Consider the following 15,543-nt stretch of genomic DNA (forward strand, 5'->3'; position numbering starts at 1 on the left):
GAAAAAAAAAAAACAGCTTTTCTCGGATCTTATCACAAAGTGTCGGTGTTAGAGTACTGTCTCATCAACATCAACTGCCTCCACTGCAATTACAATAATACATTGAATAAATGCATGGCGGCATCAAAATTATATTATTAAAATTATTTTTTGCAGGAATGCTCGCCTTTGGAAAACATGCTTTTCATTTGTTGGCACATCTTCTCAGGGCTGGCATGCCTAACTAAATCAAAACGGAAGCATCACCCTGTACAATCTGTTCCTTAATTGGAGTTTGGGTGTCTCACTCTTTAGTTTTTTTTTAATCAAATTTGTCATACAATTTCAAGACAATACTTGGACTAGTGTGTATTTTCATGTTACTCTGTTTAAAGTGCTTCAGCGCCCCCAACTGGTCCCTGTAGGCTTTGCAGAAGCAATATGCAACAGAATATGTGCAAAAAAATATATAAAAATATTTAAAATCATAATTTTTTAAATTACAAAATATTCTAATTTTATATTAAAATATCTTAGAGGTTTTTTTACATGTATTTGTATATTTTAAATGTTTTTTTGAAAGTGTTTTCAAAATTTCAAGAAAATCCTTTTAGTATTTATTTTCAAATCGCTGTTTACAATGCTTTAGCGCCCCCAAGTGGCTCACTTAGGCTCACAACAGCGACGCTTGCGCCTGTCCTGGAATATGCCCGAAGGACCAGCGATTCAATTCGCTTTTAACAATTAAATCTCCGATATTACTCACATATAAAATCTGAATTTGTAATTTCTGTAGTGTCTCATATGTACAAAGATACAGTTTCTGACAATGTTCTTTTGAAAGCAGAAATAAACCATAGCACATTTGCCTGATTAGAATTGTGTGACTGGGTCGTTGGGAGCTGTCAGACAACGCAGGCTGGGGGTCGACGGAAGACTAGAATTTATTCCCAGCTGTGTGAACTGACTGCAGTCGCCAAAATGTTCGAGGAGGCGAGCGAAGTGTTCGATAACATGTTCAAATCCTCATTTCCTCTTACATTTATAGTGTTTATCCCCGCGGTGCTCATCCTGGTGTCGCCGCTCCCGGCCGAAGCAGCACATGAGTTCACGGTGTATCGCATGCAGCAGTATGACCTGCAGGGACAGCCCTACGGTAAGACCCACCACGTCTTTTAAACGCTTAACCTCCACAAAATGTCATATTTTTCTTTACATTGATTCGCGAGTCGACTGGTTTGGAACGCGACGTAGCTGCTTGCTAAGTTTCGTGTCAGTTTTAGCTTTCAATGACACCATGTAGGGTTAGCATGAATTAGCTAGAGGCTAATGATACCTTGTATTAACACCGGACTGTCGATCTTCTATACATTGAAGTATAGTATATACAAGAGACACGCAAGTTGAATTAATTGCATAGTTTTGAAATGATCGCCTTATATGACGTTTTACCTTCCAGTTACCAAGTTGGAAGGCTGTGTGGACAGTAAAGAAGTGTTAGTGGTTCAATTCATGCCAACTTTATTTGTAACGTTGCGACGTTCGGATCGCCACAAAAATATCGATACTTCCGATACCAGCTCTTCATGCTCTGAAATTGATTCACAGCTCAAAAAATATGGATACTTTTGTCATTTGAGGTGATATTTATCTGAAACTTTGACTGTTGAAATGTGGACCGATAGCAAACGGAGCCATGTGTGTATTGTGAAGAAAGTTGGCATCATTAAAGTATGAATCCTTTTATTTTATTTTTTTTTTGTTTTGTTTAATTTCCACAAATTTTCTATACAATTATGTCCTTGTTTTTCCTCATGTCGCAAATTAGGTTGTCACCTTGCGATCTTAATATATTTTTCACACGCTAAAAGAAATAAATTACTTACTAAACACTGCTCCAATTCTAAAAAAAAAAAAAAAATCACAGACAGGAGAAACAAGGAGCGCTTGATTTGCTCATGTTTATAAAAACACCAACTAGATTTCTCTTTTGAATTCCTCAGGCACCAGAAACGCCATCCTGAACACCGAGGCCCGGACTGTTGAGGCGGAGGTACTAAGTCGCCGCTGTGTCATCATGCGGCTGGCGGACTTCTCCTACGACAAGTATCAGAAAGCCTTGCGTCAGTCGGCGGGGGCGGTGGTCATTGTCCTGCCCCAAAACATGTCCACCATGCCCCAGGACATCGTGCAGGTATGCGTCATGCGGAAAAATCCATATGCTGAGCAATGGCAGCATTTGTGCGACACCCCCCCCCCCTCCCTGTTTTTAACATCCTTGTTGTTCCACAGTGTATAAGTACACCGCAAACTTTCTACAACAGGGGTCTCAAACTCAATTTACCTGGGGGCCACTGGAGCTAGGGTCTGGGCAAGGCTGGGCCGCATCAGGTTTTCCAAAAAAAAAAAAAATTATTAAAAACAGAAAAATATACAAACTTTTTCAGTACTTTGGTTCCGGTTTTCTACAATAAAAGCTCTGATAAAACATTCCACTGTTCTTAAAAATATCTTAATTAAAAAAAAAAAATAAACAAATCAAGAATAAAGAAAATCAATCAATCAGTAATAAATAAATATAATAATAATAATAAAACAGCAAATAATAAAAATGTAAGAAACCACATATAGTTGGTGGGTAGACAAATAGTTTTTTTCAGATTTAAAATGAACAAAGCATTATTAGAGCCCTGTAGACATGACAAAACACGACTATAGTCACATTTATACTTTTTTTATTTACAACATATTGCGCAACTGCAGGGTCTTGAGACACATGCTAACTCGCAAACTAGAGAGCTAGCGACCTAAACGGTAGCCTTCAAGTTATTTCCTTTAAACTTAAATAGCCAAAAACTTACCACTTCCACACGGATAGGGAGGATAACTATTAACAGTTATTTAACCTTTAACATGAACATTAATCAAACGTAATAATTTTTTTCTGGGTACATGATACCATACAGCATCCATATCAAACTTGTGCGGGCTGCACTAACATTAAACTTTCATATCAAGGCGGGGGCCTCAAAGTAGTGTCCTGCGGGCCACATTTGGCCGCGTGATTGAGACCCCTGTTCTACAATGTTTTAATGAGGTTTTCTTTGCAAGCGTGACCCCTCATCATAGAGTCAAGCACAAGCTCATCACGGTTGAGTTTGAGGTTGGCTGAAGTTAAAAAGTTGAAGTTAGAACCTCAAAAAGGGGGGGTGGGCTTTTCCACTTGACAAAGCAGGCCATTGTGGAGTTTCTGTAATTCTTTCTTGACCGAGGTCCAGATTATCTGCCTTAAGAATACTGCAATGTAGTGAGTGACGGACTGGTTGCCCACTGACTTCCCAGTGGTGTCAGCCATCTTCCAGGACAGCAACAGCATATACACTGTATTGTTCCTCATGTTGTTCTGCTTGGGGATGACATAAGACAGATGTTGTCTCTTGTTCGTTAAGTGTTTCAGGTCTCTTTATGTATGTGTGTGTTATTTGTGTAGCAATTCATGGAGCTTGAGCCGGAGATGTTGTCCACTGAGACCATCGTCCCCGTCTACTTTGCCATGGAGGATGACGAGCTGCTGTCTATCTACACCCAAACCCTGACCTCCTCCTCCTCGCAGGGATCTCTGTCTGCAGCAGAAGGTGAACACCTAACAGTTCGCTCCCAGCTTCAAACCAACCTGCTCTTCATAGAATCAAGTAGGGCGGCAACTAGCCATCATTTTCTTAGTCTGCTAGTTGGAAGGTTGCTGTGGGTGTCCAAAGTGTGGTCATATTCAATTCTAAAAATAGAATTGAACTGGAAATCTAAAATAACAAAACGGTAAAAGTGTAGAAGAAGAAAGTCCAAATATAAACTCATTCCATGCCGACCATTTGTCAATACTCAACCCCTTCAGTAGCGGCCATTTTGGGCTGACTTTTCAAGACCCATACAATGTAAAACACTCACCTTTCATCATAAAAACCAACTCTGTTTCTGCCCTTTTCCATTAATATGAAATGTCCTCATTGTAGTCTAATGCACTGCAAATGTGTTGTTGTTGTTGTTTCCAGTGCTGCTGCACACAGCCACTGCAAATGGCTTTCAGATGGTCACCAGTGGTGCTCAGAGCAAAGCCATGAGCGACTGGGCCATCACCAGTCTGGAGGTGAGTGGCTGAACGCCAACATCCTGTCTCTTCTTCATCACCTGCTAATTGATGTGCTTTTATCCGCGTTTGTGTAAAAAGGGGCGCCTGGCTGGCGTCGGAGGTGAGGACCTGCCCACAATAGTCGTGGTGGCCCATTATGACTCCTTTGGGATCGCTCCGGTACGTTCCTCGCCCGGAAGCATGCCACGACCTGTGGTGTGGTAACAATGTACCATGTGTTGTGCGTGCAGTGGTTGTCGTATGGCGCCGACTCAAATGGCAGCGGCGTGTCCATGCTACTGGAGCTGGCCCGCCTCTTCTCCAAACTCTACACCTACAAGAGGACGCACGCCGGGTAAGAATGCTCGCTCCACCGGCAGATGAACTGCGCCCACGACACAATCGCTACACGTGCATCTCGATTCATTAGAATGAGCTGCAAAACCTGTTTTCAAGAGGAACTTGAACTTTTCCTAACCCCACCCCCCCGGCATGCTCTCACTGAGCATTCATGCCTTAGCCTGGGTACTTGTCCATCGCTTCTACTTTGTGCTTTTACTATAAAAAAAATCTACTGGAGTAAATTCACATTTAAAGAAATATTGAAATCAGTGTGCCAAACTCAGGCCCGGGAGCCAGATCCGGTCTGTGCTGGAATTTCATCCAGCCTGCTTTGGAAAATTGCACTGAGTTGACCCACCTTGTGGACCTCCTGAAACAAAGCGCTTACACTGGTCTGCGTAATTAAGCGATTCATCTGGTATACTACTACTAATAACTACTTTAAAACCCTTTATAGCACCACATTTACAACCGTTCTTCAAAAGGGTGCCAGATCCAGACCAAGAGTCAAAAGCATTTCATTGTACATGACTAAAAATGGCAGAACTTCACACTCACACAAAGCATAAATGCACATTTTTAACTGAGAGCAAAGCATGCTGGGGAATGTCATCTGCCCATTCCACACATGCAAACTCTTCCAGGTTACACATGTCACGGATTGGGATGCTTGTGCGTCCTTATAAGATACTGTAGCTTTTCCCTGGATATTCCCTGGAAGAGGTCATCAGTTACTTTTAATGGACATAATTGCGATGATGATCCTGCAGCCCTAGTTTTAGACTTGATTATGATTGCATTATGATTATACTGTCGTGTTCAGATACAACTTGCTGTTCTTTGTGTCCGGTGGAGGGAAGTTCAACTACCAGGGCACCAAACGCTGGCTAGAAGACCATCTGGACCACACAGGTACACCTCACTCATCTTACCTGCATGTGTCTGCACTGTGCTCGCTAGCGTCATACCATCCACCATTATACGTCATATTATGATTGTTTGCGTAGACTCCAGCCTGCTGCAGGACAATGTGGCCTTTGTGTTGTGTCTCGACACTTTGGGCAACGGAGACGCTCTGCACCTGCACGTGTCCAAACCTCCCAAAGAGGGAACTCCTCAGTACGCTTTGCTCAAGGAGCTGGAGATGGTAGGATTTCATTTTTTTTTTTAAATTCCACAGCATCACACTGTTCCAAATGTTTTGATGACCACGCTCGCCCAGGTTGCCGGCAGCCAGTACCCGGGGCTCAAGTTCTCCATGGTCCACAAGAAAATCAACCTGGCCGATGACATGCTGGCCTGGGAGCACGAGCGCTTCGGGATCCGCCGCCTGCCGGCCTTCACGCTCTCCCACCTGCCCTCGCACCGCCTGGCGCAGCGCTCCAGCATCATGGACGTGCGGTCAGTGTCCCCCTTTCCTCGCCACGGAGCGGGAGAGCCCCCTGCTGGGTGGGTTCATGACTGCACAAGACACCATTGTTCTGTTGCCTTTGCTGCTTTTTCACCTCCCTGACAGGATAATCCATGATTGCTCTTACGTTGGCACTAAACTCACACAAGACAAAATACTCGTCTTCTCACCTAAAGCTTTAGTTATAGATAAAGTACATGTATTTATGGTAGATGACTACTAGTACGCACCATCAGTATTCGTCAGGAAGGGCATCCGGAATATAAAGGGCTCAAGCCAAAAACAAGTATGTGGATCAAAAAGACTTTGTAATCAGGAAAAAGCCAAAAGAAACAAACACACACACACACGTTGTATGCATGTGAGAACATTGATGGGTGGATGACGTGGATCCGGGTGTTACCTTCCCAGACCCAGGCCGAAAAATGCCAGTTTTGGATACTTTGAACTACGGACTCTCCAAGCAGGGTTTTATGCTGCCGATTCTGATAGCAATACAGAGTTTCAATTTATTTGTGCAAATATTCTTTGACCTTGGAGTTAGCTACTCTCAATCAGCTGGCAAGATAGGAGACTCCTGGCGGAGTATTCCAGTCGTAAGGTTGGACGTTCACTAAACAAGCACACACAGATAATTAGTATCACGGCAACATGAGGGCAGACACCCATGAACGTGATGTCCACTGCCCCGTGGGACAAAAAGCAGCTCCATATTATATGTTTCAAAAACAAAATGTCGCTGTGGTAAAAGTTGCATTTGGAGTCCACAGACCAGAAGCTGACCAGGTAAACAAAGATGGAAGAGAAAGTGAAGAAATAGTTTTGATTAGGGCTGGATTGGCCTTATAAAAGACAACTAGTCTTTTATTAGGGCCAGTTCCGGAAATTGGCAGGTTGATCAGTGGCTGATCATGTCTCAAGTGTCCAAGAAGACCAGGTGGAAAGTGTGGCCAAAGAGTACCGCACGTTACCCAGCATGCCTTGCAGTGGTAGATGGACTGTAATGTGTGTTTGTGTGTAGGTGTTTATTTTGATGTCTGTATGTATCAACTGTACCCGCCTCCCTTTTGTTTTCATTTTTCTTAGTCTAATTGTGTGTGTGTGTGTGTTCTTGTGTTCTCCAGGCCTCATGTTGACATCCAGAAGCTCAGCAGGAACACCAAAGTGGTGGCAGAGGCTCTCGCCCGAGTCATCTACAACCTCACAGAAAAGGTGCAAAGATGCCGATAGAGGAATTGTGTTGTACACGTTTCTCATGCTGCCAAATCACTAGTGGACTGTCCTTTCCCCTCAGGGATCTCCCAGTCACCTGCAGATCTTCACCGAGCAAATGGTAAGAGCTTCAATCTGCTGTCTGTGATGCAAACGTAGCGCTTGAAACGCAACGGGATGAGGAGGAAGAGGTTTGACGCCCCTCCCGCCCCCTTCAGAAGGTCCAAGAGGAGCACCTGGCCGCCGTGGTGGACTGGCTCACGGCGCAGCCTCGAGCCGCCCAGCTGGTGGACAAGGACAGCAGCGTGGTGTCCACCTTGGAGTACCACCTGGGACGCTACCTCAAGGATGTGAAGAAACACTACGTCAAAGCAGACAAAAGGTCACATCTTATTTTAACACTGGAATTAGGGTTGGGCCATATGGACCTGAACGTATATCATGATATTTTGGGGGAAGTATCACAATATGATGACCTTATCAAATTCTTTGTATAACAAGCTACAAACCTTAAGCCATCTAATGAAATATTTCCCCACACGAACGTTCCTTCTCACAATGACAGCATTTGATTCGTCTCATGTATATACAACGGCACGCAGCCATCGACTCGGCTTTAGCATTGATACCAGTAGTCATTTTCTTATCATTGGAAGCATCTGGACCAGTATTTAAAAATATTCTTTTTAAAGATGAATTTGCATTATTATTATTAGTAATAGTAACAACAGTAGTGGTAGCTATTACTTGAAGTAGCAGTATTAGTAGCAACAGCAGTGATGGTGGTAGCGGCCACAGTAGTAGTATAGTTGCATTGCGTTAGTACTAACAGCAGTGGTGGTAGCAAGAGTAGTAGTATTAGCAACAAGAGTAGCCACAGCAGCAGCAGTAACTACTACTGGTAGTAGTATTAGCAGCAGCAGCAGCAACTACTACTGGTAGTAGTATTAGCAGCAGCAGCAGCAACTACTACTGGTAGTAGTATTAGCAGCAGCAGCAGCAACTACTACTGGTAGTAGTAGTAGCAGCAGCAGCAATAACTACTACTGGTAGTAGTAGTAGCAGCAGCAGCAATAAGTACTACTGGTAGTAGTATTAGTAGCAGCAGCAGCAGCAATAAGTACTACTGGTAGTAGTATTAGTAGCTGCAACAGTAAATACTACTGGTAGTAGTATTAGCAGCAGCAGCAGTAGCAACTACTACTGGTAGTAGTATTAGCAGCAGCAGCAATAACTACTACTGGTAGTAGTATTAGCAGCAGCAGCAGTAAGTACTACTGGTAGTAGTATTAGCAGCTGCAACAGTAAATACTACTGGTAGTAGTATTAGCAGCAGCAGCAGTAACTACTACTGGTAGTAGTATTAGCAGCAGCAGCAGTAAGTACTACTGGTAGTAGTATTAGTAGCTGCAACAGTAAATACTACTGGTAGTAGTATTAGCAGCAGCAGCAGTAGCAACTACTACTGGTGGTAGTATTAGCAGCAGCAGCAGTAACTACTACTGGTAGTAGTATTAGCAGCAGCAGCAGTAACTACTACTGGTAGTAGTATTAGCAGCAGCAGCAGTAACTACTACTGGTAGTAGTATTAGCAGCAGCAGCAGTAACGACTACTGGTAGTAGTATTAGTAGCAGCAGCAGTAACTACTACTGGTAGTAGTATTAGCAGCAGCAGCAGTAACGACTACTGGTAGTAGTATTAGCAGCAGCAGCAGTAACGACTACTGGTAGTAGTATTAGTAGCAGCAGCAGTAACTACTACTGGTAGTAGTATTAGCAGCAGCAGCAGTAACGACTACTGGTAGTAGTATTAGTAGCAGCAGCAGTAGTAGTTTCAAAAGCAACATTAGAAGAACAACATAACAACAGTGGTAGCAGCGGCAGCAGCAGTAGTACTTGCGGTAGTACTAGTAGTATAAGAAGTTGTGTTTGTGTTTTCAGGGATCCAGAGTTTGTGTTCTATGATCAGCTCAAGCAGACCATGAATGCATACAGGTGGGATCTCACACACACACACACACACACACACACACACACGGATGTCTGCGTGTGTGATTGACAGTTTTGTGGTCCTGACAGAGTAAAGCCGGCCATCTTTGACCTGCTGCTGGCCGTCTGCATCGCCGCTTACCTGGGCACCATGTACCTGGCCATACAGGTGAGCTCATCCCTACCTGGGGGGGGGGGGGTGGTGTCAAAGCGCTCTTCTCAGAGTGTTGTGTTTTCCAAACAGAACTTTGGCGTGTTGTACAGCGTGGCCCGCAGAGTCACACAACCCAAAACCAAGACCAACTAAAGACCCCGCAGCTTCTCAGCCCGCAAACTCTACTTAGTTTTATTTTTTACTCTATTTTATTGGGACGCTCTCAGGATGCTCCTCCCTCCCCCTCCCACCCGACACCTCTGCTGCACACCAGCAACGATGTCACATCCTGTCCTTGCTGCCAACACCCCCACCCCCGCCCCTCTTCTTTATTCCCCATACAAGACAGGGGTGTCCAAAGTGCACCATGGGGGCCACCTACAGCGACGAACAAACTGACAGTTTCATACGTAGAGTAGAATTCATAATAATATCGTTTACAATATCATGCCGTTTTGCCAAAGGATTTTTTTTTGTCACCAAGCGACCCTCCGTGGCAAAAGTTTGGGCGCCCCTGATCCAGCAAGTCTGTCCTCCGTAAATATTCATGATATTAATGTCCGTGTCTTCCATTGCGTTTAGCTCAGCCCCACACTTTTTATGGTCAATATGAGACAAACCTCCATCATTGAATATCTGTCCTGTGTGGGATAGAGACTACCGCTCACATACCACGTACCGCAACATCAAGTGTCTCTAAACTTTTGACCGGTAGAGTAACCGGTAGACGGCATGAACCATTCTCACTAATTAATAACATCAAATGTTTGTATACACTAAAATGATCAAGTGTCCCTAAACTTTTGACCGGTAGTACACACTGGTGTCCCAGGACTTTTGACTGGCGCACTGGTGTCCCAGGACTTTTGACTGGTGCACTGGTGTCCCAGGACTTTTGACTGGCACACCGGTGTCCCAGGACTTTTGACTGGCGCACTGGTGTCCCAGGACTTTTGACTGGCGCACCGGTGTCCCAGGACTTTTGACTGGCGCACCGGTGTCCCAGGACTTTTCACTGGCGCACCGGTGTCCCAGGACTTTTGACTGGCGCACCGGTGTCCCAGGACTTTTGACTGGCGCACCGGTGTCCCAGGACTTTTGACTGGCGCACCGGTGTCCCAGGACTTTTGACTGGTGCACCGGTGTCCCAGGACTTTTCACTGGCGCACCGGTGTCCCAGGACTTTTCACTGGCGCGCCGGTGTCCCAGGACCTTTTCACTGGCGCGCCGGTGTCCCAGGACCTTTTGACTGGCGCGCCGGTGTCCCAGGACCTTTTGACTGGCGCGCCGGTGTCCCCGGACTTTTGACTGGCGCGCCGGTGTCCCCGAGCTTTTGACTGGTGCACCGGTGTCCCAGGACCTTTTGACTGGTACTGTACGCTAGTGTCCCAGGACCTTTTGACTGGTACACCGGTGTCCCAGGACCTTTTGACTGGTACTGTACGCTAGTGTCCCAGGACCTTTTGACTGGTACACCGGTGTCCCAGGACCTTTTGACTGGTACACCGGTGTCCCAGGACCTTTTGACTGGTACGGTACGCCAGTGTCCCAGGACCTTTTGACTGGTACTGTACGTCTTAAGAGTTCTGATTGAGGAATAAAGTCAAAAGTTTGGAGCCACTCTCCCATCCGCTAACATGGGAAAGCGTCTCCAAACTTTTGCCTGGTAGTATACCAGCATACAGCTTGTCGCTAATGAAGAACTGGAATCCTTTCAAGTGAGTCTTGCCTTAAAAGCAGCGCTCCATCCTGAAGAAGTCCACGTGTAGAAACAAAATCCCAAAACGAGCCCTTTTGAAAGTCTGTCCCCCCTTAAATAATAAAACTAAACAGTAGATGCTAGTGGAAACTTTAACCCTTAGAAATGTTGGAATTATTGTCTTATTTGGACGTCCCCGTTGACACCAGTCAATTTTCTTGCGTGCACCCTCGGATGAGATGGTGTCTTTTTTTTTTTTTTTTTGTATCACTCGGTGTCCTCATGATGTTATGCCCTTGTGTGATGTGGTTTAGTCTTAAAACGGAAAAGTGCACTTTTTTTGGGGGGGGGGGGTGATTTTGCCCATCATCCACACCTTTTTGTGAGACATAAATATTCTAAAAGGTAGAAAAACAGCTAAAAATTCACTTGATGGGACGCACCTAGAACACTTTCTGAAACAACCCCCAAAATCGCCACCAGGGTCCAATTTACGCCTCAGAACTACCTAGCTAGCAAAAGGTAACGCTACATTGGAGCTGCTGTCTTGTATTTGATGCTAGTTTAGTCCATGCTAATGAATGTACCTGTTGCTACTTAGAAAACCTTTGATTTGGGTGTGTCCAATTTGGTGCATAATTAGCTTCATGTCTCTAAGGATTGTGGATAATGGAAAAAAAAAAAATCATAAAAAGTGCATTTTCCTGACACAAATATGTGGAGATATGTTTTTTTTATGTGTTACTGCATGACTTGTGTACAAAAACACCCTCCCTTTTTACCAACACTTTTCATGATTAATTTATTGCTCAGTGGTGCACCCGATTCCTCTTCAATTTTGCAAAAATAAAAACAACTGTGATTCAAAATAAAGCACACAATTTTTTTTGTTTTTTTTTTTTATATACTTGGAACACCTTTTTATTTCAGGGTATAACCAAAAGCAAAAATGGTCTATAAAAGAGCCAGTGGTTGAATTGTGGGCAATTACAGGAATTAAAATACAATGTTTGATCCAAAAAAAAGGTCTAAAAATACCCCATTCACCCTTTTCCTTCTCTAGCGTTCATCTAGCTAATGTACATTACAAATGCTAATAAATTACAGTGCAATTCTTTTTGGACAAAAGGAATCCTTTTGCGGGGCTTTTTTTTTTTTTATGCCCGGTAGTGTTCATGCAAGCCGTCCTGCCCGCACCTTCGACGTCACATTTTGGCACAATCAAAAAGCATTCATCTTGGACCAAAACGAAGACAAAAATCCCAACTCTGTCCTTTTTCAGCTTTCTTAGTACCATTTATCTTATCTGAAGCTGGAGCCTAACCCATTAATCCCTTACACCACCACTAAGGACATTTTGTACGTTCACATGACACTTTTTCTAACGTTTGCAACAAAATCAAAGAAATTGGATTATTATTTCAAGTGGTCACTTCCTGGGCAGCCTTTCTCAGGTCGTTGAATACTACTTTACATGCACGTAAAATCCAATCAAAAATTAGTAATACTGACATCTCATTGATTTGAATGATTGACCACGCCTCTTTTTCAACACCTGAAAGTCAAATCATAAATGGAGATGTGCGATATGCCGATATTGTCCAACTCTTAACGTCCGACACCGCTATGAGCCGATACTGTGTCGTAAACATCGGTACATGATCAGGACCGATATCACATTATTATACTGATAATTACATCCTTAGTCATGACCATTTCGAAATGATATATTCTTAGCTTCTTCGGTCGTTTGATCACGTTAGCATCATAACTCTTGTTTTTATTTGAAATATATAATATGGCCAATCCAGTTTGTGACCTGTAGCTTTTCTTCCCGTCACTCACACAAAGCTCGATTCAAATGTCTCAAAAGTTGTTCTGAGTTCTGAGAAATACTGAAATATTATGAATCAAATTCAGATGATTTGGCTAATTGGAAAAGATTTTTTTCAATCCCCAAAAAACACGTTACAGTTCCATGATTTTTGGAACACGTATTTTCACACTTCAGGCAGGCTGTGTCTCAAATGCAATACCGGCGTCCACTTGCCTATGTGCACTATGTGTACTTTGTTACTCAGGAAGCCAATTTTACCACGGTACAGTAGTACGGCATGTTAGTATCCGATACTAGTGTGATCCCTCGTTTATCACGGTCAATTTGTTCATGATCCGACCGCGTTAAATGAAATGTTAGCCATTGTTAGCTTCATTGTTAGCCAATACAGTAAACCTCGGATATATCGGATTCAATTGTTCCCAATTGTGGTTTTGTCCGATATAAGCGAAATCCGTTATATGCGTATACCGGAAAAGTCCGTTTTACGCATATATCGGATTCATATCCGGTATATGCGTAAATCGGATTTTATCCGTTATAAAAAGGCACTTCCTTGACTATGTTTCCAATGTACCTGGACTGGGCAATGAAAAGAGACGTAAGGTAATGAGAATTGAACTTTATTGGACTCTGAGCATAACAAATTGTTAATTAAGCTAGGCCCTGTTACGCCCTACGTTAGGCAGGCCTACGTTATTTCCAATAGTGAGGTTAAGATCTCATTCACTGCTGTGCTAGTATTATTGACGTCACTCACTTTTATATTTGTCCTAAATCTGGAGCCAGGAGAAAGACACCATGCGGCCATCCGATATATGCCAGGGAAATTGGAACGGGACTGGAGATTTTGTCCGAAATAGGCGAAATCCGTTATATAAAAAAAATCCGATATATGCAATGAATTTTTATTGGAAATGCATTACAGAAAAATCGGTTCTTTTTTATCTGTCCGTTGTAAGCGAATTTCCGATATATCCGAGGTTTACTAGTTACTTTATTATTCTTGTTTACATCACATTGATCAGGCTACGGGATCACTACAGGGACGTAAAAGATGAGTGGCGAAAGCTAACTAGGTAGCCTCTCCAAAAACGACAAAAACTTCCAGGAGGAAGGAGAGGAAAAGCTTATTTTTACTCCCAAATCAGCGATGTCAACATTACTGAAAACAGGTTATAGTCGACCACCAAACAGATATTATTTAATATGGTTTGAAAAATGGCCAAATACTGTACCCCCATTTAAAAGCCCTCACAGTTTCAACGCAAATTGAGACACAGCCATTCGGGAGTTTCCGATCACCTGACGTCACATGATCCAGCATTCCGCCAACAATACATGGTCCAGATTGTACGAACGAGTCCACTCCGCGGGACTCTGGGTCCCGCTTTGTATCGGATCACAGCAGAAAACAACCAAATAAAATAACACAATAGGAACAAAAACAGCAGCTTCGATAAAAAGAAATCATTAAACAACAACCTCAGGTGGAATGGAAGGGACAGGAAGTCCAAGAATTCGTCTGCGGACCAGTTCCGGCGATCAAGCATGCTGCTTTTCAAAACAAGAGCCCAAAGTGAATCGAGAAGGTACCGAATCTTACTTTGGAGTGTAGGCGAGGGCGGGGCACCTTTTTGTGCAAATTGCATGCATCCGTCCTTAAGCGGCGCAGACACCGGAAACGTGTGCGCGTTCCTTTCAAAATAAAACTATGACTTAAAAAAAAAAATCATTCCAATGTCATGCATTCCTGAATACATGTGCATACATATTATATTTTAGTCATCTGCTTATTGATTTTCATCTTTTTATGGGCGTTTTTTGTTGCAAATGAAATGATTAAAAAAAAAAAAGACCCAACTCAATCACTTGTAGCTTTTTGCTGTCATTAAAGCAGCTTGTCGGCCTTCATGTCAGTGCAACAGACACACACACACACACACACACACAAAACACACACATTGAAAACTGAGGTGAAGTGTTGTAAAAGAAGAGGCTGCATACACACACACACACACACACACACAAGAATGTTGCTAATGGACGCAGGAGGCCACCACAGGCCGTGAGAATAATCAATGAGTGATGGATCTGGGACCGTATCTCCGGGTCATGTGACACCTTCACAGTCCAATGCTGACTTGTACTAAAATGCAACATAAGCAACAAGAAGAGATAACATTCACAGTGCTCTAATAATTCCAAAAAATACTCGTTTGTGTGTGTGTGTGTTCTTCCTGATCCTTTTCTCCTTCCGTACTGGTGGCTTCCTGCCAGGCGGGGGCGACGGAGAGCCGTTCATAGATGCTTCTCCTTGGTGATGCCGTTCTGAACGTGCTTCCTGCCGACACAGAAGAACAGCGGGGTTGAGGGTAGATATCGGCGTGTTGGCCCGGCGTCCTCGCCGCCGTCACGCAACACACACACACATGCCGTTTCGGCTGAGGTCAAAGGTCGTGGTGGTAATCATCAGAAGATAATGTGGAGTCCAGCCACGAGGTTCGTGGCGTGAAAAGGATGCACGACCTTCGATAAAGGAGCGCTCGTGTCTTTTCTTATCGCTTTCTGAGTTGGATTGAACCTATCACGGCTAGGAGGCGGGGCACACCTTGGACTGGTCACCAGCCAATCACAAGACGCATCCTAACCCTTGACCCTTTACCCTTACGCTAGACCAGGGACGTCCAAAGGTTTCCCAGCGAGGGCCACATCGGGAAAAACACAATAACACAATAAAAGCTATGGGCTGGACCGCACTTTGGATACGCTGTATTGGGTATACTAATATACC

At 43.8% G+C, this 15,543-nt stretch overlaps 2 protein-coding genes across 5 annotated transcripts in view; one reads left to right on the forward strand and one right to left on the reverse strand.

Annotated features, from left to right (window-relative positions):
• The first annotated feature begins 849 nt into the window (after positions 1-849).
• On the forward strand, positions 850-9,536 carry ncln (nicalin). Of its 4 annotated transcripts, none has more exons than XM_058073959.2 (15): positions 850-1,135; positions 1,983-2,173; positions 3,470-3,614; positions 4,029-4,123; positions 4,205-4,285; positions 4,357-4,460; positions 5,271-5,359; positions 5,455-5,594; positions 5,670-5,896; positions 6,983-7,070; positions 7,153-7,191; positions 7,289-7,452; positions 9,012-9,065; positions 9,150-9,228; positions 9,304-9,536. In XM_058073959.2, exons 1-15 carry the CDS (start codon positions 961-963, stop codon positions 9,364-9,366), a joined length of 1,734 nt encoding a protein of 577 aa, XP_057929942.2. In that variant the 5' UTR covers positions 850-960; the 3' UTR covers positions 9,367-9,536. The 4 variants fall into 4 exon arrangements, with proteins under 4 accessions (XP_057929942.2, XP_057929943.2, XP_057929944.2 ...); XM_058073960.2 differs by having other exon boundaries at positions 7,292-7,452; XM_058073961.2 differs by having other exon boundaries at positions 5,670-5,848.
• A 1,182-nt stretch (positions 9,537-10,718) lies between these two features.
• Positions 10,719-15,543, reverse strand: part of cers1 (ceramide synthase 1) — a 51,565-nt gene continuing 46,740 nt past the window's right edge. Inside the window, exon 7 of the mRNA XM_058072505.2 lies at positions 10,719-15,093. Within this exon, the coding sequence (XP_057928488.2) occupies positions 15,051-15,093 (43 nt within the window). The 3' untranslated portion in view covers positions 10,719-15,050. The remainder of the gene's footprint in view (positions 15,094-15,543) is intronic.

This window comes from Doryrhamphus excisus, linkage group LG4 (genome assembly GCF_037039965.1).
Source record: "Doryrhamphus excisus strain RoL-2023G ecotype Guam linkage group LG4, RoL_Dexc_Guam_v1.1, whole genome shotgun sequence".
Classification (NCBI taxonomy): domain Eukaryota; kingdom Metazoa; phylum Chordata; class Actinopteri; order Syngnathiformes; family Syngnathidae; genus Doryrhamphus; species Doryrhamphus excisus.

What these genes read in the sequence shown, in the direction of transcription:
- ncln (XM_058073959.2), top strand. Translation starts at nt 961, where the DNA reads ATGTTCGAGGAGGCGAGCGAAGTGTTCGATAACATGTTCAAATCCTCA. An exon ending in GCGGGAGAGCCCCCTGCTGG is followed by an intron (nt 5,897 to 6,982) that starts GTGGGTTCATGA and finishes TGTGTTCTCCAG; the next exon opens with GCCTCATGTTGACATCCAGA. An exon ending in TACGTCAAAGCAGACAAAAG is followed by an intron (nt 7,453 to 9,011) that starts GTCACATCTTAT and finishes TTGTGTTTTCAG; the next exon opens with GGATCCAGAGTTTGTGTTCT.